Source organism: Nomascus leucogenys, chromosome 22a (genome assembly GCF_006542625.1).
Source record: "Nomascus leucogenys isolate Asia chromosome 22a, Asia_NLE_v1, whole genome shotgun sequence".
Classification (NCBI taxonomy): Eukaryota; Metazoa; Chordata; class Mammalia; order Primates; family Hylobatidae; genus Nomascus; species Nomascus leucogenys.
The window spans coordinates 3,038,015-3,062,398 of record NC_044402.1 but is presented as its reverse complement, the minus strand read 5'-3'; the positions used below and the strand labels follow the sequence as shown (position 1 = coordinate 3,062,398).

The 24,384-nt window shown below is 42.7% G+C and overlaps 1 protein-coding gene across 6 annotated transcripts in view; it reads left to right on the top strand.

Moving 5' to 3' along the window:
* The window catches only part of TRAF3 (TNF receptor associated factor 3), a 133,316-nt gene that overhangs the window by 53,299 nt on the left and 55,633 nt on the right, over window positions 1–24,384 (top strand). For 2 of the 6 annotated variants that reach the window (XM_030803939.1, XM_030803938.1), the window contains exons 3-4: window positions 16,861–16,987; window positions 18,081–18,214. The exons of 3 other annotated variants lie outside the window; for them this stretch is intronic. In XM_030803939.1, coding sequence (XP_030659799.1) covers window positions 18,139–18,214 — 76 coding nt within the window. In that variant the 5' untranslated portion in view covers window positions 16,861–16,987; window positions 18,081–18,138. The remainder of the gene's footprint in view (window positions 1–16,860; window positions 16,988–18,080; window positions 18,215–24,384) is intronic. One more of the 6 variants, XM_030803941.1, reaches the window with a different exon arrangement.

Genomic DNA, 24,384 nt, shown 5'->3' with positions numbered 1-24,384 from the left:
AATGCAAATTGATTGTTTTAGCCAGATTCCATTGAACCCTGGTTTTTAATTTTCCAATCTTGAAAGAAGACTGAGATTTTACTGTATAACTCACTTAGGGTGACATTGTGTTTTCCTGAGTATTCTCAGTGATTTCTCCCGTTCTCCCTGTTCTTCTCACATGGGACTTTGACAGAGAGCTGCTCCTGGGCTGGGTGTGTGGCCTCCCTCACCCAGCAGTATGGCACAATGGTGCTATGTGACTGCTGAGTTAGGTCCTTAAAAGGGTGCAGTTTTTGCCTGGATGTTCTTTTTGGGGTACTTGTTTGCCATCCCTATGGCGAGGAAACCCATCTCGCCCACACAGGAGGACCACACAGTGAGCAGGGCATTGACATAACAAGGTGACTTCTGTTTTCTGAGTAGCTTCCACCACAGTGGTGAAACTGTGTCCCCAAGCTCAGCAAGTGGAGGTAAAACATTTTTCAAAGAAAAGGATAAGATAGGCTCTTGGTTTACCACATGGTGAAGAGAGGCCTCTGGCTCTTCCAACCTGTTGCAGATAGAGCATGGAGTGCTGGGACTTCGGTCAGGCCAGCTCCTGCCGCCTCCCTGTCCAGCTCTCCCGAGTGCTCCTGGCCTGCCTTGCTCTCTGCCCAGTGCTGCCTGCTGCCCGCTGCCCTTACATGGAGTGACCTTCTGTCTCCCAGCCCCAGCCATGGGTCCCGTTGCCCAGAATACAAGAGCCTTTCTTGGCTTAGAACTTTAACTCAAAACTCTCAGTTCTTAGAGGGTTTGTTTCCCCCACCCACTTTTTTTTTTTTTGGCCTGGGATTATGAGAATATCTAATAGTGCTGGGCAGTTTTATCATTCATCATCATGGGTAGTTTGGTTTATTACAACTTGCAGCTTCATATCTTGTAAAACAAATTCATTTCTTTCAGATTTGCTTATCTGAAAGTTTTGTTCATAATAGTAACTTAGCACAAGGCTTCTAATATATGAGTTGATGAAAAGCACCTCGTGTATCATCTTTAATAAGGATAATTTTGAAGTGTAATTTAATGCCTGGAAGCCAATTGGTACTGAGGTTTAATTTTGTACTTGGAAAAGAAGTGTGAGAAGAAAAGTATCCTTTTTTCCTTAAATTTATTTTTCTTAGTTGACATATAAAATTGTATATATATTTATCACGTACAACATGATATTTTGAAGTATATATATTATGGAATGGTTAAGTCTAGCAAATTAGCAAGTGTAAAGATAAACTCACAGTTATCTTTTTTTGTGGTGAGAACACTTTACATTGATTTTCTTTTTTTTAAACATAAAATCTTTCAGAAAAGACATCTGCTTTCTCAGCATTTTTCAAGAAGAAAAGTATCTTTTTAACAAATACATTTTCTAAGCCTTGGTCTGCAACCCACTCCATTCAGTTAATATTTATCAAGCACTGGCCGGGTGCGGTGGCTCACGCCTGTAATCCCAGCACTTCGGGAGGCCGAGGCAGGTGGATCACCTGAGGTCAGGAGTTCGAGACCAGCCTGGTCAACATGGTAAAACCCCATCTCTACTAAAAATACAAATATGAGCTGGGCGTGGTGGCAGGCACCTGTAATCCCAGCTACTTGCAAGGCTGAGGCAGGAGAATTGCTTGAACCCGGGAGGTGGAGGTTGCAGTGAGCCAAGATTATGCCATTGCATTCCAGCCTGGGCAATAAGAGTGAAACTCTGTCCTCCCACCAAAAAATAGATATATTTATCAAGCACTACCTACACACACACCCACTCTCTCTTACACACACAAACACACTAACAGGCATAGCAGTAATATATATTAAGCACGAATACAGCAAGAAGTTTGGTACCCTAGAATTAGAACGGGGTTTTTTCGTATATAATCTACAAAATGAGATGTTGAATTGATGTTTAATACTAAGCTACTTCTTAAGCATTTGATTTTTCTTACTGCATTTACCTATGCTTATAATTTTAAAATCTGAGAATTATAGAAAATAGGTAATTTCTACTTATCTTTCAGATTATAGCTTAAATGTCCTCTCCTGGGGTGGGGGAGGTCCCCATGTCCACATAAATGGGTGTGACCTCCATGTGCACTGTACGCTTCCCTTTGGTACTTTTCGTCTCACACGCGTGCACATCCTGCACAGACACACACACTCTTATTGCTGGTGTTGTGTCTTCTTGCCTGTGGACTGTGAGCTCTGTGAAGCGGAGGCTTCTGTCTTTCTTGTCCCTCTCCCTTCTGCGGCACTCAGTACATGTTGGGTGAATGAATGAATACTGGACGCAGACGCTTTCCTTGAAGGTGGTTGGATGATCTACCCTTTCCTTATAGGACTTTTTCAGATGTTTTCAAATTCAACCAAGAAATCTTTTTTTTCTATTACTAAGTTACTGCTTTTCCGAATTATTGAATACTTCTATTTTCTCCTGCCTTTAAGGAGTAGGAAACAACTAAGAACAAATGATGTCTCATGTTCTGAATGGATCCTTCTTTCCTTTGCTTTTCCCTCAAGTTCTTTCTCATGCAAGTGAACACCCATATTGTGAGGGGTAGCAAATTTAAATGAGTCCTTTGCATTCGAGTATAGAGATGACTGAGGAGAATGAGGTAGTTTGGAAAAACTAGAAGAACTTGCCTCAGTGCTTTTGATATTTTAATTTATAGGCAATTTTTTTAAGTTCCATTTTTCTCAAGACAAATGCCAGACTGTGGAAAGGGTGCCGTCATTTAAAAATATTTGGGCGTGTGGCCCGGTGCGGTAGCTCACTCTTGTAATCCCAGCTCTTTGGGAGGCCGAGGCGGGTGGATCACGAGGTCAGGAGTTCGAGACCAGCCTGGCCAACACTGTGAAACCCCGTCTGTACTAAAAATACAAAAATTAGCTGGGTGTGGTGGCACCTGTAATCCCAGCTACTCAGGAGGCTGAGGCAGGAGAATGGCTTGAACCTGGGAGGCGGAGGTTGCAGTGAGCCAAGATTGCGCCACTGCACTCCAGCCCGGGCAACAAAGCTAGACTGTGTCTCGGGGGAAAAAAAAGAATATTTGGGCGTACATACTGCCCAAAGCGATTTACAGACTCTCTGCTATTCCTAGCAGATTACCGAGGACCTTCTTCACAGAACTAGAAAAACACTGCTTTAAAATTCATATGGAACCAAAAAAGAGCCCAAATAGCCAAGGCAGTCCTAAGCAAAAGAACAAAGCTGGAGGCATTCTGTTACGCAACTTCAGACTATACTACACGGCTACAGCAACCTAACAGCATGGTACTAGTACAAAAGCAGACACCAGTGGAACAAAAGAGAGAGCCCAGAAATAAGGCTGCACAACTACAACCATCTCATCTTCGACAAAGCTGACAAAAGCAATGGGGAAAGGACTCCCTATTCAATCAGTGGTGCTGGGACGACTGGCTAGCCACATGCAGAAGATTGAAACTGGACCCCTTCCCTACACCATGTACAAAAATCAACAAAAGATGTATTAAAGACTGAAATGTAAAACCCAAAACTATAAAAACCCTGGAAGACAACCTAGGTAATACCATTCTGGACGCAGGAACTGACAAAGATTTCATGAAGAAAACACTAAAAGCAATTGCAACAAAAGCAAAAATTGACAAATGGGATCTAATTAAACTTAAGAGCTTCTATACAGCAAAAGAAACTATCAATAGAGTAAACATACATCTTACAGCATGGGAGAAAATATTTGTAAATTATGCATCTGACAAAAGTCTAATATCCAGCATCTATAAGGAACTTAAGAAACTTAAGAACTACAAGAAAAAGGCCGGGCACGGTGGCTCACACTTGTAATCCCAGCACTTTGGGAGGCCAAGTTGGGCGGATCACGAGGTCAGGAGATCGAGACCACGGTGAAACCCTGTCTCTACTAAAAATACAAAAAATTAGCCGGACGCGGTGGCAGGTGCCTGTAGTCCCAGCTACTCGGAGAGGCTGAGGCAGGAGAATGGCATGAAACCGGTAGGCGGAGCTTGCAGTGAGCCGAGATTGCGCCACTGCACTCCAGCCTGGACGACAGAGCGAGACTCCGTCTCAAAAAAAAAAAAGAAAAAAGAACTACAAGAAAAAAAAAACCCCATTAAAAAGTGGGCAAAGGGCTTGCACAGTTAGTTTTCAAAAGAAGACGCACGTGCAGCCAACAGGCATGTGAAAAACAGCCCAAATCACTGACCATTAGAGAAATGCAAATCAGAACCACAGTGAGATAGCATCTCACACCAGTCAGAATAACTATTATTAAAAAGTCAAAAATAAGATGCTAGTGAGAGTGTGGAGAAAAGGGAATGCTAATACACTGTTGGTGGAGTGTAAACTAGTTCAACCGTTGTGGAAAGCAATATGGTGATTCCTCAGCTAAAAATAGAACCACCATTCGACCTAGCAATCCCATTACTGGTTATATATACTCAAAGGAATATAAATTGTTCTACCATAAAGATATGTACACAGATATGTTCACTGCAGCAATATTCACAATAGCAAAGACATGGAATCCACTGAAATGCCTGTCAGTGGCAGATTGGATAAAGAAAATTTGGTACATTTATATCATGGGGTACGATGTAACTGTAAGAAAGAATGAGATCCTCCTGTCTTTTGCAAGAACATGGTTGGGAGCTGGAGGCCATTATCCTCAGCAAAGTAACGCAGGAACATGAAACCAAGTACCGAACGTTCTCGCTTATAAGTGGGAGCTAAGTGATGAGAACACATGGACACAAAGAAGGGAACAACAGACAGTAGGGCCTACTTGAGGGTGGAAGGTGGGAGGAGGGAGAGGATCAGAAAAAATAACCATTGGGTTCTAGGCTTTGTACCTGGGTTACAAAATAATCTGTACATCAAACCCTGGTGACAAGAGTTTACCTGTATAACAAACCTGCACATGTACTTCTGAACCTAAAATAAAAGTTAAAAAAAATAATTTAGGCATGGTGACTCATGCTTGGAATAGTAGCACATTGGCGGGAGGATCACTTGAGGCCAGGAGTTTGAGGTTACACTGAGCTGTGATCGTGCCTCTGCACTCCATCATGGGTGACAGAACAAGACCCTGTCTCTAAAATATTTATCTACATGATATATACATTTGGTGGGTGCTTTGGTCCCAACTGTCTGTGACCATCTGGGGCAGAGCCAGTGCCGTGTGCAAGGTGTACTGCCTGCACACAGCACAGGAGGCCGGGGCTGGCCAGGGCTTGTGCACCTGCTCCTCTGTGCCTGGTTCGTGGATGCCCCTCACTCACTGAGTCTTTTCTGAAGTCATTTAGCAGCACTGCCACTGCTCTAACCTACATTTAAAGATTTATTTTCGTAATTTTCTGGCAGAAAATTTTATTATTGTAGCCATTTTATTTGTATAATGATGGTTGAGAATAGAATATTTTATGTTCAAGATATTGATTAATTTTTGGAGAAGCCTAAGAAATTTGATGTTGCATAACAAATCTCTACTTAGATTCACGGTGTAAACTGCAGTGAATCATTAGTGTATTAGGCAAAAGCCAGCGTTGCAGAATATAGTTTATTTGAAAGGCTGCTTAGATGAAAATTCTAGGGTGATCTGGAAATGTTTTACACTTTTGTATATGTGATCATTGGATGCTACTCAGGAGAGTTTGTACTAGTGTGTCTAGCAGTTGTAGCAAGGTGAGGTGGGTGGCCACATTTGATTATGAAGTAAATTTATTCTAGAGAGTTTATGTAGCATGAAGAATGTTAAAATCAAATAAGTGTTACATTGCATATCTTAAACTTTTAACGTGACTCTTATCTAGCTGTAAAAATATGTGTGACATTTTGTGTTTTAGGAATAAAGTAAGTATGCAGTGGTAATGAATGTTTGATCGTGATTTCAGGTGAGTAAGACGTCAGGGAAACCTATCACAGTTCCATAAGCAAAAATGAAAAAAACTCACTGAGGTATATGGCTACAAAATGGCTTCTTTCCCCCAAGAATTTCTTTAACTGTGACTGAGTAGTGCAGCACAGTCATTCCATTCTCCCCTTGCTCTTTGCTCCTCCTCATCCAGATGCATTTGGATGATACTGTTCAGAAGTAAGCTAAATAATTCTACTCAATTTTCATATTAGAGTAGCTAGAAATTAAGCAAGTAATTTTTGTGTCTTTTTTTGGGGGGGGGTGGGGGTGAAGGTCTTGCTCTGTTGCCCAGGCTGGACTGCAGTGGTACAATGACAGCTCACTGTAGCCTCAACCTCCTGGACTTAAGCCATCCTCCCGCCTCAGCCTCCCGAGTAGCTGGGACCACAGGTGCATGCCACCACACCTGGCTAATGTTCACATTTTTTATAGACATGGGGTCTCACTATGTTGCCCAGGCTGGTCTTGAACTCCTGGCCTCAAGTGATCCTTCCACCTTGACCTTCCAAAGTGCTGGGATTACAGGTGTGAGCCACCGTGCCTGGCCTCCAAACAATAATTTAAATGATATGATAAATTTTATTTTAGCCTAGCCGAGATCTTAAAATCTTCTTTGAAGTCAAGAACTAGCCTTATTTGGTTCAGCTAAAGGTGCTCCCTGGTGCATCAGGTTGTGAATGTCATATATTAGTCCTAAGGGAATAAACAAACTCTGGTTGTGTCAGTGCTAAAATTCAAAACAATTTAAAAAAAAGATACTTGGTTTTAAAATGGGGTGGATGCATCTGTTCGGCTTTATTGATATTTTGGAAATTTTGAGATACGTATTTTGCCTCTTGCTGAGGAATTAGATAATCGTGCAGGGTTTGAATTGACAGTTGTCAAAGCCAGCAAAAATACTGTGGTCAAATTGCTGGGTCTTCAAGACCTGGGTTTTAGTCCCGTTAGCTCTGACTTTGGGCAAGTTGTTTGATGTAATTGTTTTAGTTACTCAACAATCCAGACCCTGGCCAGCAGAGTTGGAGCATTGAATGATCTTTCTAAAATAATTTGAGCGTACAAATGGCAAATCTGATTTAACAGCATAACTGTTGATTCTTACGGCACAAGTCAGTGAGCCTGTCTTTGCTGAGGTAGTCGCGGTGTGATAACAGACATAGTAGTTAAGAACACTGACTGGAGGTAGACCGCTGTGCCGCTTAGTAACGTATCATGTTGTGAAGCTGCTGAATCTTCGTACTCTAGTTTCCTCATCTCTGTACCAGGCAAATTTGTAATTGTGATGAATAAATTAATAACTACAAGAAGAAAATTAATAACTAAGACCAAATGCGTACTGTGTGGCCAACACCATTGTAAGTGCTGAGGATACAAACCTGAACAAGACACATTGCTGTCTTCAGAAAGCTCACGGTCAGATGGGAGAGAGAGAAGGAAGCAAGCAAGTGTACAGGCTTGTAAGTGTTGTGATGGGTGTCCTTATAGGACCAGGATTTCAGGAGGTAAGGTCAGTTTCCCTGGGAAGGGAGAGTTACAGAAAAGATGCTCGCAGTTTAATTCAACAAACAAGTGGTACCTGCTGGGTGTGCCTGCCGTCCTGCTAGGCATTGAGACTACAGGATAAATTTAGCACGATCCCTGCTCTAAAGGAGCTTAAAGTTTAGTGGAAAACCATGAGTCTAGTGATAAATAGTAGTTGTCAAGATACTTGAATGGAGTCTTGCAGATGAAGTGTTTGACAGACAGTGGAAGAACAGAAACACAGGAGACAGTCGTTGCGGCTGGAGCAGAGTTTGCAAGTCCACTCCTGGTAAGGGAGGGGATGCTGAGCCAGCAGGGCAGGGTCTACTCACTCCCAGAGGCTGGCTCGGAAGCAGCAGATGCAAAGGGAAGTGTGTATTGGAGGGGGTATGTTGTGAATTTGATGATGCCTGATTGTTAACATTGAATTCCATGAGTTCTAGACAATTTCTTCATGATAATTACCCCCTTAAATTTCATAATCTTCATTCCCCCACTAAATTTAATACCACAATATTTTTAATTTAAAAAACACCTTTTTTGTCAGTACTTTTGAAAACATTTTCCTGCACCTGTGCCTTCTATGAAGTGAATGCTGTAGAGAATCTGTGGAAATCGGCTCATGGTAGAAGCTTTCACTGTCATATGGATGAGTCCTTTTGCTTGCCCAGTGTCCTCCTGGCATATCGATGAGGTAGGATTGGGAGTTAGGAACGCCTACAAAATGAGCAGGCTAATTTCGAAAGGATGCTAATCCTGCAAAACCAAGGGAGAAGCTTATTGGTTGATTTGCCTTTTTTTTTTTTTTTTTTTTTTTTGAAACAGTCTCACTCTGTCACCCAGGCTGCAGTGCAGTGGCGCGATCTTCGCTCACTGCAGCCTCTGCCTCCTGGGCTCAAGTGATTGTCCTGCCTCAGCCTCCTGAGTAGCTGGGACTACAGGTGCACGCTACCACTTCCGGCTGATTTTTTGTGTTTTTAGTAGAGACGGGGTTTCACCATGTGGGCCTGACTGGTCTCAAACTCCTCACCTCAAGTGATCCGCCCGTCTTGGCCTCCCAAAGTGCTGGGATTACAGGCATAAGCCACCGTGCCCAGCCATTATTTGCTTTTAGTTGAATTTGTGTGTTTGGAGACTGAGCACTTACTTTCACCAGTCAAGAAATTGACTTGGCAGCAGTTGCTGCAGGTGGCTGTTTTTGGTCTACCTCATACTGTCAGTGTGTCGCCCAGATACTATATAATTACTCAGTTATTTTGCAGTCACAATGTCTTTGTGTGTCTGTATTTATTTAGTAATTAGAAGAAAGTTTTTATGTTCTCATAGTATCTTCATGTCTGCAGAGTGCTTTTGTTTACTAATTTATATCCATTTGATACACATCTAATGATTGCCTCTGATGGGTATATGTGGGAACATGTACATTCCCTACTGTTAGTTGCAAATAGTGAGAAGTAATTAGAGCATAATGTTTCACATTGAAGTAATCTCTTTTTCAAAGACATCTCTGAGAATGAAAACATTAAGTTTGGCAGTTCTGATAAACTCTTATAGCGATAAGGTATTAGTCTAATTCTACTTAGTAAGAAAGTTATTCCTGGAGACTTCCATTTCCACTATGATGGAATTAGAGGTGATTTACGCCCCCCACCCCCCACCCAGGACTAGGGTAAGGCAAGTGAGGCACTTGCCTCAGTGCAGAATTTAAAGGGATACCCAAAATCTCAGTAATCGAGATTATTAATATTTTAATGCAGTGCTTTAAAAAAATCACATTTGATGCAAAAAAAATCCATGATGAAAAACAAAATTATTTTTTACTTTTTAAGACAGGGTCTTGCTCTATTGCCCAGGCTGGAGTGCAGTAGAGCAATCATAGCTCACTACAGCTATGGTAATACAGCTGGGAGGGCTCAAGTGATCCTCCAACCTCAGCCTCCTAAGTAGCTGAGACTACAGGCACATGCCACCACGTCTGGATAATTTTTTTTTTTTTGGTGGAGTGGTGTCTCACTGTGTTGCCCATACTGATCTCAAACTCTGTGCTCAAGCAGTCCTCCCGTCTTAGCCTCCCAAAGTGCTGAGATGATTGGAATGAGCCACCACGCCTGGTCCAAAACCAAAATTTGAAAGACAGGATCAGTTTTAATGGTTTTTCTTTTTGTCTCAAGTTCCAATATGGCTTGGCATGACACCATTATCGATATTATATATAAAATTTTGGTATTTTGTACCTCATGGATTTTTTCATTAATTTTGATTTTATCTCTATTACTGAGTTTTTTTGGCACTCAATTAAGATTTGTGCCTAAGGCAAGTACCTCAATTGCCTCACCCTAGTCCCAAATTGACTTCTATCTTAAACAACTTGCAAACCAGACAAAATATATGAAGTAATAGTTTTCATACATTTGACAGAAGGCTGGTTAGGACCGTGTTCCTTGAAATAAGAGGAACAAACAAAACAAGCCCTGCAGTATTCCAGCTTATACTCCACAGCATGAGACTGCACTTTTTTCTATAAAGGGCTGTATAGTAACCGTTGCAGGTTTTGTGGGCCGGATGCTGTTAATGTCACAACTGCTCTGCTATGCTCTGCCTGCTTTCATCCTAAGTATGTAAGTGAATGGACATGGACGTATTCCAATAAAACTTTACTGACACAAACAGCCTTAGTTTGTCTCGAGAGGCAGTTTCCATGTTTCAGGGCAGGAAGAGAGAAGTCAGACAACCCACTGGCTTCACTAAAGTGATGAAACAGGAGAAATTGGGGAGGATAAGACAGCTAGAATTTGTGGAGGAAAACATAGGAGAGGAGGGAGCAGGTTAGAGAGAGAGCTCCAGAGATCTGCAGAAGGACCCCCTTGAGGCGTTGGCTGCGTCCTGGTCTGCATGTGCCCAAGAGGAAGCACCTCAAGGCTGGGAGGAGAACCACCAAAAAGGAGAAGGCCAAGCACTTCTTGGACATCAGTTGCACAGGGCTGGGAATAGTTTGTGTTCCCACCACCCTGGGTGGTCTCAGGTAGATCCTTTGAAGGGTTGCCTTTTCACCTTTGTTAGTGTGGGTTCAGAGCAGCTTTTTCATCTGTGGTGTCAGGACGATTCCTCAGAAGGGCTGCCTTAGCAGTGGGGCTGAATTATCCATAGACCAATGGGCTGCTCCCGACTTGCCCTAACTGATTACAGATAACTTGATTACATTATCAGAACAAAGCCTTGACTATATTTAAAAAGGATGTAATAAAACTAGCACCCAAAAATGTAAAAGGAAATTGTGTCTAGCATCTAATAAATAATTACCAGGTATGCAGAGAAGCAAGGAAATGTGATATTAACCAGGAAGAAAATCAAGAGAAACAGACCCCAGAATGACAAGGGATGATGCAATTAGCACACAAACATTAAAATAACTTATAAATATGTTGCACACTCAAGAATGTAGAGAAAAACGTAAGCATACTGAGTGAAATGAAAGATTCAAAAAAGATTGAAATAAAACTTCCAGAGATGAAAATACAATATATAAAATATATAAAATGCCGGGCGCAGTGGCTCACGCCTATAATCCCAATTCTTTGGGAGGCTGAGGTGGGCAGATCATTTGAGGTCTGGAGTTGAAGAGTAGCCTGGCTAACATGGTGAAACCTCATCTCTACTGAAAATACAAAAATTAGCCGGGCGTGTTGCAGGCGCCTGTAATCCCAGCTACTCCGCAGACTGAGGCAGGAGGATCACTTGAACCCGGGAGGTGGAGGTTGCAGTGAGCCGAGATCACACCACTGCATTCCAGCCAGGCGACACAGCAAGACTCCGTCTCAAAAATAAATAAATAAAAATAATATATATTTTATTTATATGATAAAATATATAATAATAAAATAAATTTATATATAGTAAAATAATATATACACATATATATGTATATATAATGCAGTAGAGGGATCACAACAGGTTATTACTACAGAAGAAAAGAGTTGGTGAGCCTGAAGACGTAGCAGTAGAAGCTTTCCAAAGCACAGCACAGAGAATCCAGACTGCACGAGATCACAGAGCATCAGCGGCCTTTGGGACAAAGTCAGCTCACTTAAGATATGTATAATCTAGTTCCAGAAGGAGAAGAGGAGGGAATGGAAAAAATATTTGGAGAAATAATGGCTGGAAATTTTCCAGATTTGATGAAAACTGCAAACTATGAAGCTCAAAAATTCCAAACAGAGCAAATATAAAGAAATCCAAGGTACCTCATAATCAGATTGCCAAAAAACCAGTGATCAAGATCAAAAGCTTTCAAAGCAGCCAGAAGAAAACACATTACAGAGGAACACAGTTGCTAATAACAGCGATTCCTGGTCACATCTTGTGTGAACCAGAAGACAACAGAGCAACATATTCCAAGTACTGAAAGAAAAAAACCTGTTAGAGTTCTGTATCCAGCAAAAATATCTTTCAAAAATGAAGGATAAATTTTTATTTATTTCAAAAGTAAAGAAATTTTTAGGCCAGGCATGGTGGTCCACACCTGTAATCCCAGCACTTTGGGAGGCCAAGGCAGGTGAATCACCTGAAGTCGGGAGTTTGAGACCAGCCTGGCCAACATGGTGAAACCTCGTCTCTACTAAAAAAAATTAGCTAGCTGGGTGTGGTGGCAGGTGCCTGTAATCCCAGCTACTCGGGAGGCTGAGACAGGAGAATTGCTTGAACCTGGGAGGCAGAGGTTGCAGTGAGCTGAGATCATGCCACTGCACTCCAGCCTGGGTGACAGAGCGAGACTCCATCTCAAAAAAAAAAAAAAAACCCAAAAACAAAAATAAATTTTAGGCCACTAGACATCAGAATTTATTGCCAACAGAATGGCACTAAAGGAATATTAAAGGGAATTCAGATAGAAAGAAAATAATATTTGATGGGAAAAATTTTTATTTATATATATTTTGGAGACAGGGTCTCACTCTAGTGCCCAGGCTGGAGTGCAGTGGGTATGATCTCGGCTCACTGTAACCTCTGTCACCCGAGCTCAAGCAGTCCTCCTGCCTCAGCCTCCCTAGTAGCTGGGACTATAAGCGTGTGCCACCATGCCCAGCTAATTTTTGTATTTTTTGTAGAAACGGAGTCTCACTATGTTCCCCAGGCTGGTCTCGAACTCCTGATTTCAAGCAATCCACTCACCTCAGCCTCCCAAAGTGCTGGGATTACAGGCGTGAGACACTGCACTCAGGCTTAAATAGTTTCCATCTGGGGCCAGGCATGGTGTCTCACACCTGTAATCCCAGCACTTTGGGCAGGAGGAGAGAGAGGGCAGATCGCTTGAGCTTGGGAGTTTGAGGCTACAGTGAGCTATGATCACACCACTGTACTCCAGCCTGGGTGACAGAGTGAGACCCTGTGTTTCTAAAAGGAAAAAAAAAAAAGTGGTAAAATTGACAAAGTTCCAGTGAAACTGATAAGGAAGAAAAAACAGGTATAAATAACGAAATGAAATGAAAAAGGTGAAAACACTATGGATTCAGTAGACTGTTAAGATATCATAAAAGGATATTAGAATTAGTATCACGCTATACACATTTGAAAATTTAGATAAAACAGACAAATTTCTTTCAAAATGTAACTTAACTAAAAGTAACTGAAGAAGAAATAGGAAACCTTAACCAGTCCTATGACTATTAAAAATGTTTAGATTTAAACAAATGTATGATTGAGGGAATGCTGGGAATGTGTGTAAACACATACATAGGTTGTCATGTGTTACCTTAATTGACCTGTACAGTTCTTGAGTACAAGATTAAAACCTGTTTCTGAATATGTGATTGTATCAATGAGGGCTGTTTCTGATGTAAATTTTGAGAAATTCAACCTTAGTTGTTTTAAGTAAGTAAAAAGAAGGTTTAATGATCATCTGATTGAAAAACCTAAGGCAGGGCTAGCTATAGATGGTTCACTTGGGCCAGTTTCTTCCCCAGCATCGTCCTTCATGTGTTCAGGTTCTTTGGGAAAGAGAGAGAATCTCTTTAAGTCCCATAGTGGGAAGAGGAGACCCATTAATCCTGATCTGTGTTGTGTGTTCAGAGATGAGCCAACTCTGGGCTGGAAAATAAGACGCTCTGAATGACCAGGTGCAAATCACAGGCTTTACCTGGGCCCAGGTTTTGGAGTCAGTGCCTCTGGAAGCTGTGGACTGAGCTGGGAATTTATACCTGACAAGAAATCAGGGTGCAGGAACCATGGCGAATGTGAACAAATATTTGGCTACAAAATTAAATCTCCATTGCAGTAATTGCCAGATGTAAAATTTCATGAATTCTTTATTCAAAATTATTATAAAATTCTATAATAAAGAATTCTTAGTTGGCCAGGTGTGGCGGCTCATGCCTGTAATCCCAGCACTTTGGGAGGCTGAGGCGGGAGGGTTGCTTGAGGCCAGGAGTTTGAGACCAGCCTGGGCAACATAGTGAGACTCTGACCTCTAAAAAAAAAAATGTTTTTGTTTTGTTTTTGTTTTTGTGTTTTTGAGACGGAGTCTCGCACTGTTGCCCAGGCTGGAGTGCAGTGGCGCAATTTTATCTCACTGCAAGCTCCGCCTCCTGGGTTCACGCCATTCTCCTGCCTCAGCCTCCTGAGTAGCTAGGACTACAGGTGGCTGCCAGCATGCCGGCTAATTTTTTGTATTTTTAGTGGAGACAGGGTTTTGCCATGTTAACTAGGATGGACTTAATCTCCTGACCTTGTGATCCACCCACCTCAGCCTCTCAAAGTGCTGGGATTACAGGCGTGAGCCACTGCGCCGGCCCTAAAAAAATTGTTTTTTTTTTTTTTTGAGATGGAGTCTCACTTTGTTGCCCACGCTGGAGTACAGTGGTGCAATCTTGGCTCACTGCAACCTCTGCCTCCCGGGTTCAAGCGATTCTCCTGCCTCAGCCTCCCGAGTAGCTGGGATTACAGGCGCACGCCACCAGCTGTGGTTAATTTTTTTATTTTTAGTAGAGACTGGGTTTCACCATGTTGGTCAGGCTGGTCTCGAACTCCTGACCTCAGGTGATCCAGCCACCTCAGTCTTCCAAAGTGCTGAGATTACAGGCATGAGCACTGTACCCAGCCTAAAAAAAAAAAAAAAAAAAAAAAAATTTTTTTTTTTTTTTTTTTTCAAGACGGAGTCTCCCTCTGTCACCCAGGCTGGAATGCAGTGGTGCCATCTCGGCTCACTGCAAGCTCCGGCTCCCGGGTTCATGCCATTCTCCTGCCTCAGCCTCCCGAGTAGCTGGGACTACAGGCACCTGCCACCACGCCTGGCTAATTTTTTTGTATTTTTAGTAGAGACAGGGTTTCACTGTGTTAGCCAGGATGGTCTTGATCCCCTGACCTTGTGATCTGCCCGCCTCGGCCTCCCAAAGTGCTGGAATTACAGGTGTGAGCCACTGCACCCAGCCAAAAAAAGTTTTTGAATTTGCTGGGTGTGGTGGCACATGCTTGTAATCTCAGCTACTGGGGAGGCTGAGGTGGGAGGATCTCTTGAGCCCAGGAGTTTCAAGGCTGTAGTGAGCCCTGATCGTGCCACTGCACTCTAGCCTGGGCGACAGAGGTCGACCCTGTCTCAAAAAAAAAAAAAAGAAAAGGAAAAAAAAAAAAACTTAGAATGCTATTATACCGCTGTTCAGTTAGCAGGAATTAAAAAGTCTGGCAATTGTTGTTGAAAAAGTTAAGCAACAGAAACTCTCTCATACCCTTCTGATGGGAGTGCACATTACAGCTGCTTTGGGAAATAGTTTGGCTTTAGAGTATAAGCTAGCAATCATACTTCTAGGTATGTACCTAGAAATACATGCCTAAAGTGATTGAGATAGCTGTACCAGCAAAATCTTAGTAGTGTTTGTATTTGCTCCAAAGCAGAGACCACCCTAGGGGATGAGAATGGATAACTAAATTATGGTATATTTACTGAGTAGAATATTACACAGCAATGAAAGTAAACTACAGACACAGTAACAACAAAAAAGGCAAAGAAAAAGGCAAGACAAGAATATATGTAGTATGATTTTGTTGTTTTCATCTGCTTCTGGTTTTTATATAAATTATGTTTGGTAGGGCTGCACACCTAGGTGATAAATCTCTAAAGAAAAGTTAGGAAATGATAAACCATAAAAGTTAAGGCACAGTAGCTCATGCCTGTAATCCCAGCACTTTGGGAGGCTGAGATGGGAGGATCACTTGAGCACAGGAGTTCCAGACCGGTCTAGGCAACATAGGGAGATCCAGCCTCTAAAAAAAAAAAAAAAGTCCGGGCACGGTGGCTCACGCCTGTAATCCCAGCACTTTGGGAGGCCAAGGAGGGTGGATCACGAGGTCAGGAGATTGAGACCACAGTGAAACCCCGTCTCTACTAAAAATACAAAAAATTAGCCAGGCACGGTGGCGGGTGCCTGTAGTCCCAGCTACTCGGGAGGCTGAGGCAGGAGAATGGCGTGAACCCGGGAGGCGGAGCTTGCAGTGAGCCGAGATCGCGCCACTGCACTCCAGCCTGGGCGACAGCGAGACTCTGTCTCAAAAAAAAAAAAAAAATTATCCGGGCATGGTGGCATCCTCCTGTGGTCCCAGCTACTTGGGAGGCTAAGATGGGAGAATTGCCTGAGTCTGGGAGGTCAAGGCTGCCATGAGTTGTGATTGTACCACTGCACTCCAGCCTGGGTGACAGAGCAAGACCCTGCCTCAACAAATCAAACAAAATCATTTTATTAAGCTAGTACTTACGTATGTGGTGGAAGGGTTTTGGGGTCAGATAGAGGCACCCAGCCTTTCTGGAGTTCTGGCAATGTTCCTTCCCTTGGTGGTAGTTGGACTGGTATTTATGTAGTAACTTCATGAGACGGTATACATATGTTTCCTATGCTTTTCTGTAAGTAATACTTCATAGTAAAAGCAATTTTAAAATAATTAGATTTTATATTGCACGTTCCATTCAAAAAATGTGGAAAATCCCCAGAGCACATGCATATACAGTAGTTAATTATGTTTTATCTTAAATTTCTTCATATTATAGAAATTTACCTTTTGAAATTTCATTTTTATTTATTTGAGATGGAGTCTCGCTCTGTCGCCCAGGCTGGAGCTGGAGTGTAGTGGCATGCATGATCTTGGCTCACTGCAACATCTGCCTCCCGGGTTCAAACTATTCTCCTGCCTCAGCCTCCCAAGTAGCTGGGATTACAGGTGTGCGCCACCATGCCCAGCTAATTTTTGTATTTTTGGTAGAGATGGGGTTTTACCATATTGGCCCAGCTGGTCTCGAACTCCTGACCTCAGGCGATCTGCCCTCCTCGACCTCCCAAAGTGCTGGGATTACAACACGAGCCACTGCGCCTGGCCTTGAAATTTCATTTTTAAAAGCTCTAAAAATTTTCCAGGTGAGAATTGACCAACTATTATTATTTTGTAGGTAAGGGACTCCACTACAGTAATTAAAGAAGTATAAGGTTGGCGTTGCTTTGCCACTTTTTTTATTGAAGTCCTCCTTCCTTCCTGATCAAGCTTCCATATATCTCCTTAAAGCATATGACACACAGGTATGCCACTAAACCAATTTAATTTGTGTAGATTTCTTTCTTCAGCTGTTACTTTTTCATCTTGCACAAAAATCAAGTAATTAAATTGTAAAACATCCTGAACATACTCATTTTTGGCTTTAGCAGTTTCATTCTTCAGCAGATGTATTTGACTTTCTATGTACATGGCACTTTGTTTTGGTTTGTGTCTGACCTTATTTTTATTTTTCATTTTTTTCAAACCAGTATTAAACTGAAAATAATAGACATCATACCTCATAGCCCAGGAATGAGTGAATAGGTTGGAAAACCAAGAGTGGTGGCCTGCACCTCTTTGTCCAAGGCCTACTTTCCGAAATCTCTCGGCCCTACCCTTCCCTAGAAGGTTCCCCACTGCAAGGAAGGCACGGGCAGCCTGGGGGTGTGACCTGCCTCATGGAGTATTGCATTTTTTGATACAAGAACTATTTGCTCCTTAACCATCTTTCTCTAGGAGTTTGAAAGAAAATAAAATACTCTGTGTTTCAGTCTCTAACTTGTGATTGAGTGGCTGAGGTGGGAGGATCTCTTGAACCCAAGAGTTCGATACCAGCCTGGGCAACACAGTGAAACCCTGTCTAAAAAAATAAAATAATTAACTGGGTGTGGTGGTGTGTGCCTGTAGTCCCAGCTACATGGGAGGCTGAGGCAGGCGGATCACTTGAGCCCAAGAGTTCCAGGCTGCAATGAGCTAGGATCATATGCCACTGCTGTCCAGGCTGGCCATAGACCAAGACCCTGTCCCTTCAAAAAATAATAATAATAAATCGTTCATATGTCAGAATGTTAAAAATAAGTATAAGAAGTTTGAAATGTTTACATCCGAAGTGACATTTAATACATAGCTATTTTTGATATATTGAAAAGTGTCAAGAAAACTCTTTAAATTTCATTTATAATCATGATCTCATCACAGTAGCATTCAATTTTCTCCAATAGTCTCTGGTATTTTTAGTTTGTTTGAAGCAGGGTCCAAATAATTGCAGTTAGCTGATATGTCTGTTAAGTCTCTTAATCAATAGAATACTTTTCCCCATCCCTTTTTTCCTTGCATTTTATTTGTTGGAAAATCCAGGCTGATTGTTCAGTAGTCAGAAGTTCCCTCATTCTGGCCTTTGCTGTTTCCACTGGACATGTTCTTCTGCCTCTGGGTGGATACAGAGGATCGATCGCTTTCTGGCTCAGCCTTTCAGCACAGGTACTTCAGAGGTGCGTGATGCCCTCACCAGGAGGCACACATCTGCACTGATGTGAGATCCAGTGTTGTTGTTGTTTTTTCTTTTATTCCTTTTGTCTTTTTTATTTAAAAGACACAGGGTCTTGCTTTGTTGCCCAGGCTGGTTTTGAACTCCTGGCCTCAAGCAATCCTCCCACCTCTGCCTCCCAAAGTATGCTGCAAGCTTAAGCCACGGTGCCTGGCAGATCTAGTGTTTTTTGAAATCTCATGTTTTATTCTAACAATTGATCGAAACATTATAATCTGCTTCTCAATATGGCCATGTTTTATGCTTTTCACGTCTTCAAATACAGTTGACACTCCAGGAAGATGAACCTTATCACACTTGCAACTTCTGCCCCTTATACAGCCCCGGGGCTCCAGCCCCATGTGGCAGGCGTGACCTAGGGGAAGCCTCCATCTGGAGAAGTGCTGCCTGCACTTGGTTGCATATCGAGTGGACTGAGCCTTTGGCTGCTCTCCCTGCTTCCTGTCCAGATGGCAGGACTCTGGTCCTGGGCCAAAAGAGGCACAGTGTCTTTGCATATAATAAGGGTTGAATGAATACTTTTTAAAAATCCTAACTCTTATGAACCAACCAAGGGATACTGACAATGCTGGGCCCCAAATAACTATTGTTTTCTCAAAGGCTTTAAGACCATGTCTTATATTGTGATTTAATCAGGTTCTTTCCTAGGAGTCTGCCTGAGTCACTTGGTCTGTGTGTCTCTCCCTCCCTGTCCTAAGGGGGCTTTTCATGTGTGACTGTGATCTGCCTTTCTGGTAAGAATCCAGCCTCCTGTTACTTGCCCAGGGTGCTGACTGTGGGCCCTCTCCCGCAGTGGAACATTTGGCATCAGGTATCAGGAACAGAGTCAGTATGCTGAAGTGTTTGCATGAATGTGGATTTTCAGAAAGCTTTCTTATCAGCAGGGCACACCTGTCTGTTCGTGATCTTTGCCCTTCTCCATTTATTGGCATCACTAGGACGATACCTTTAATTGCCCTGCTGGGCTTGATGTTGAGCTGCTTTTCTCCATGTGTGTCGTGTTTCGTGCTTTCTTGCGGCAGGAGCCTTTTGCTTTGTTTATCTGATGCTTCCCTTTTTTGGTTTTCCCCGGGCTTTCCAGCTCTTGGAGCACCCTTTTGTCAGCAGATGTACTTTTGTTTCCAGTTTTTAAATTCTAATTACAGTGTAGCTCAACTAAAATCATGGAACTAGGGAACATAAAACAAATCATTAGAGTAATGGAGGCATAGAAGAAAGTGAAAGGAATCCAGTCCACCTCTTTCGGTACTAGGGTATAGATATGCCTCACCTGTGAGTGAGGGCCTTCCTGAGTAGCTGACTAGAAACTAAACTTTTATGAAAGAATTTTCTTAAATAATTAGAGATGCCTTTCATTTAGTTAAAAACAAGACCTCAAAATACAGTAAATTCGTGTCTAAAACTGTAGCAAACAGTAAGTAAGTAAAGTAATAGAGTAAAAATTCTGCTTAAAGAAGACTGCAGAATAAAAGTTGCAGGCTGAGTGTGGTGGCTCACACCTGTAATCCCAGCACTTTGGGAGGCCAAGATGGGTGAATCACTTGAGGTCAGGAGTTCGATACCAGCCTGGCCAACATGGTGAAACCCTGTCTCTACTAAAAATAAAAAAATTAGCCAGAGCTGGTGGCGTGCGCCTGTAATCCCGGCTTCTCAGTAGGCTGAGGCAGGAGAATTGCTTGAACCTGGAAGCTGTAGGTTGCATTGAGCCAAGATTGCGCCACTGCACTCCAGCCTGGGTGACAGAGTGAGACTCCGTCTTAAAAAAAAAAAAGTTACAGTGCTCAGAGCGCCAGATGCTGCGCTCCTCGTAGTTTCTGGTCTTGGCCCTTCATTAGCTCCTCAAAGTGCACTGGCATAGGTGCCATTTTTTAGTCACACAATTCCCTTCATTGTAATTTTCTTAGCACTGTCTTTGCTTAGTGGATCTGTTGTTGCCATTGAGCAGTACATTTCTCTCTGTGTGGAAGCAAACGTCTTCTCAAACCTGATGCTCAGTGAGGATAGGCAGTGGGCTATTAAATAGGCAGTGGCCTCGGATTCCCAGCATGTGTATGACAGCCGTGCTAACCAGAGGCGCAAGTGTCCAGCATCTGAGCAATGGAAACTGCAAGCTGCTCCCCCAAATCAGGATGCCAAAGATTAATTGGCAAGTTACTAAAAGTTGCCTCAAATACCATCTTTAATTCATTTAACTGAATTTGCATAATTTTTCTTTATCAGCACAATAATTATTATAAATATTGTAGAATTGCCATTCACTTATAATTGTCATATCTAAATTTTAGGATAAAAATAGAATTTAACTATTTTTATACCCACATATAAGCAAGTGAAGTAAAGGTATTTATGTTTAAATCAAAAAATCTAATTAAAGGTTTTCACAATCCTTCCAAATATGCAATCTCACTTATTTCTTGCCACTTCTGGTGATAGGCCTGTGTGTGGAACACACGAGGGATTCCTGCCTGTCCACAGCTCAGTGTGAACGGACCAGAAATGGTGACAGATTAGAAATTACCACCACAGGGCCGGGCGTGGTGGCTCAGGTCTGTAATCTCGGCACTTTGGGAGGCTGAGGCGGGCAGATCACAAGGTCAGGAGATCGAGACCATCCTGGCTAACATGGTGAAACCCCGTCTCTACTAAAAATACAAAAAATTAGCCAGGCGTGGTGGCGGGTGCCTGTAGGCCCAGCTACTCGGGAGGCTGAGGCAGGAGAATGGCGTGAACCCGGGAGGCAGAGCTTGCAGTGAGCCGAGATGGCGCCACTGCACTCCAGCCTGGGCGACAGAGCGAGACTTCTGTCTCAAAAAAAAAAAAAAAAAAAAAAAGAAATTACCATCACAGGCCTCGTGGGTGGTTCATGCCTGTAATCCTCGCACTTTAAGAGGCTGAGGCCAGAGGATTGCTTGAGCCCAGGAGTTCGAGACCAGCCTGGGCCACATTGGCGAGACCTACCTGGGCAACATGGTGAGACCCTGTCTCTACAAAAAATAGAAAAGTTAGTGGGGTGTGGTGGTGCGTGCCTGTAGTCCCAGCTAGTTGGGAGGCTGAGGCAGGAGGATCGCTTCAGCCTGGGAGTTCAAGGCTGCGGTGAGCCATGTTCACACCACTGCACTCCAGCCTGGGTGACAGCAAGAAAAGAAAGAAAATAAAAGAAATTACCTCAAAAGAAAAAAAAGAAAAGAAATTACCTCAAAAGAAAATAAGTTACCCTTACAGACATTTTATTTTTATTTTTATTTTTTTTACAGACAAGGTCTCTCTGTTGCTCAGGCTAGACTCAACCTCCTGGGCTCAAGTGATCCTCCCGCCTCAGCCTTCTGAGCAGGCACTACAGGCACACGCCGCCATGCCTGGCAGCCACCACAGATAATTTAGAAAAAATTAGCCTTTTAGTTTTAGGAGCTTTCTTTTACAGTGATATTTAGTTTGGGGCCTTCGAACTTGGTCTTTGCTTTTGGAGCTGTACTTGTAGGTGGTGGTGTTCTAGCCTGGGAACGAGACGTGACCGACTCCAGTGCGGCCTGCTTGCTGTCCTCACCATCAGTCAGTGTGGTCCGTGTGTGAGGTTGCAGTTGTCCTCTTGGCCGCTTATTTCTCCTTAATTCTCTGCATGTAATTTAAAACATTATCCCCTGAAACTTAGTTTTTCATTGACTTCTAATATCTTTACTCCTCCTTACTTTTAATTTTCCTATCAAGATACTTATTTAATTTTGCTATTAAGATACTTAGGATTATATGAAATTCTTTGGATCTACATGTGGACAAACAGAATTGTGTCACATAAGGTTCAGTGTGCTAGCTGTTCAAAAAAAATGAAAAAGTTTTGTTTTGTTTTGTTTTAGAGACAGAATCTTGCCCTGTCACCCAGGCTGGAGTGCAGTGGCATGATCGTAGCTCACTGTAACCTTGAAGCAGTTCTGCCACCTCAGCCTCTTGAGTAGCTAGGAGTCACAGGCATGTGTCGCCATGCCTGGCTAATTTTTTTTTTTTTTTGAGACAGAGTCTCACTCTGTCGCCCAGGCTGGAGTGCTGCGGCACAATCTCGGCTCACTGCAACCTCCACCTCCCGGGTTCAAACGATTCTTATATTCTCCTGCCTCAGCCTCCTGAGTAGCTGGGACTGTAGGCGCACACCACCACGTCCGGCTAATTTTTGTATTTTTAGTAGAGACAGGGTTTTGCCATGTTGGCCAGGCTGGTCTTGAACTCCTGACCTCAGACGATCCTCCTGCCTTGCCTCCTAAAGTGCTGGGATTACAGGCATGAGCCATTGCACCTGGCGTTTATTTTTTTTAGAGGCTGACTGAGTTTTGCTATGTTGCCAAGGCTGATCTCAAACTCCTGGTGCTTCAAGCAGTCCTCTTGCCTTGACCTCCTGAAGTGCTGGGATTGCAGGTGTGAGCTACTGCCCCCTGCCTGCTGGCCATCTTTTTATGTTTGTGCTGGTGGTAAGGAGTGGTTACCAGGCTGTGCGGGATTCAGGAATCTGGATGTTCCCCCCACCACCGTTTTTTACCCCACGAAAAAAATTTTAAACACTTTCTAATTGAGATAAAATTTAGAAAACATAAAATTCACCATTTAAACCACTTAAAGTGTACAATTCAGTTGTTTCGTGTATATTCAGAATGTTATGGCCGGGCGTGGTGTCTCATGTCTGTAAAGAGTTCGAGACCAGCCTGGCCAACATGGTGAAACCCCATCTCTACTGAAAATACAAAAAAATTAGCTGGGCGTGGTGGCGCACACCTGTAACCCCAGCTACTTGGGAGGCTGAGGCAGCAGAATTGCTTGGGCCCGGGAGGTGGAGGTTGCAGTGAGTCTAGATTGTGCCACTGCACTCTAGCCTGGGCGACAGAGGCAAGACTCTGTCTAAAAAAAAAAAAAAAAGAATGTTATGCTACTATCTAATTTCAGAATATTTCATCACCCCAAAAAGAAACCCTATACCACTAAGCAGGCACTCTCCATTGTTCGCTTGCCCCAGCCTCTGGCAACCACTAATCTACTTTCTGTATCTATGAATTTGCCTGTTCTAGACATTTCATGTAATAGGAATCATACAATATGTGGCCTTTTGTTTCTGACTTCCATAGCTTAATGTTTTCAGGATCCATCCATGTTGTAGCATATATATAGTACCTCATTTTTTTTATGCCTGAGTAAGAGTTCATTGTAGGGATAGACCAAATTTTGTTTATGCATTTACCAGTTGACCATTTGGGCTGTCTCTACTTTTTTTTTTCGCTATTATGAATAGTGCTGCTCTGAACGTTTGTGAACAAGTTTTTGCATGAACATACTGGTTCTCTTGGTATATACATAGAAATGGAATTGTTGGGTCATACGGTAATTCTGTGTTTAACTTTTGGAGGAACTGTCAGATTGTTTCCACAAGGGCTGCACCATTTTACATTCCTGTCAGCAATATGTGAAGACTCCCATTTCTCCATATCCTCGTCAACACTTGTGATTTTCTATTTTTAAAATTTTAGCCATCCAAGTGACTGAGTGGTTATAGTAGGTTTTGGTTTTGGTTTTGGTTTTGAGACAGAGTCTTACTTTTATGTCGCCCAGGCTGCAGTGCGGTAGTGCAAACATGGCTCACTGCAGCCTCAACCTCCTGGGCTCAAGTGATTCCCACCTCAGCCCCCCAAATAGCTGGGACTACAGGTGTGCAGCACCACACCCAGCTATTTTTTGTATTTTTTGTAGAGATGGGGTTTTTTACTGTGTTGCCCAGGCGTGTCTTGAACTACTGGCCTCAAGTGATCTGCCCACCTCAGTCTTCCAAAGTGCTGGGATTATAGGTGTGAGCCGCCACACCTGGCTGTTTTTTTTTTTTTTAAACAGTGTTTTAAAATAAATTGTAGTGAGATACACATAACAGCCATTTAAAAGTGAATGATTCAGTGGCATTTTGTACATTCACCGTGTTGTGCACCATGATCTCTATCTGGTTCCAACACATTTTTTTCATTCCCAAAAGGAAACCCCATACCCATAAGCAGTGAGTCCCCATTATCCCTCCTTTCAACCACTGGTAAGTACCCGTCTGCTTTCTGTCTTGTGGATTTCCCTATTGTGTATGTTTCATGTAAATGA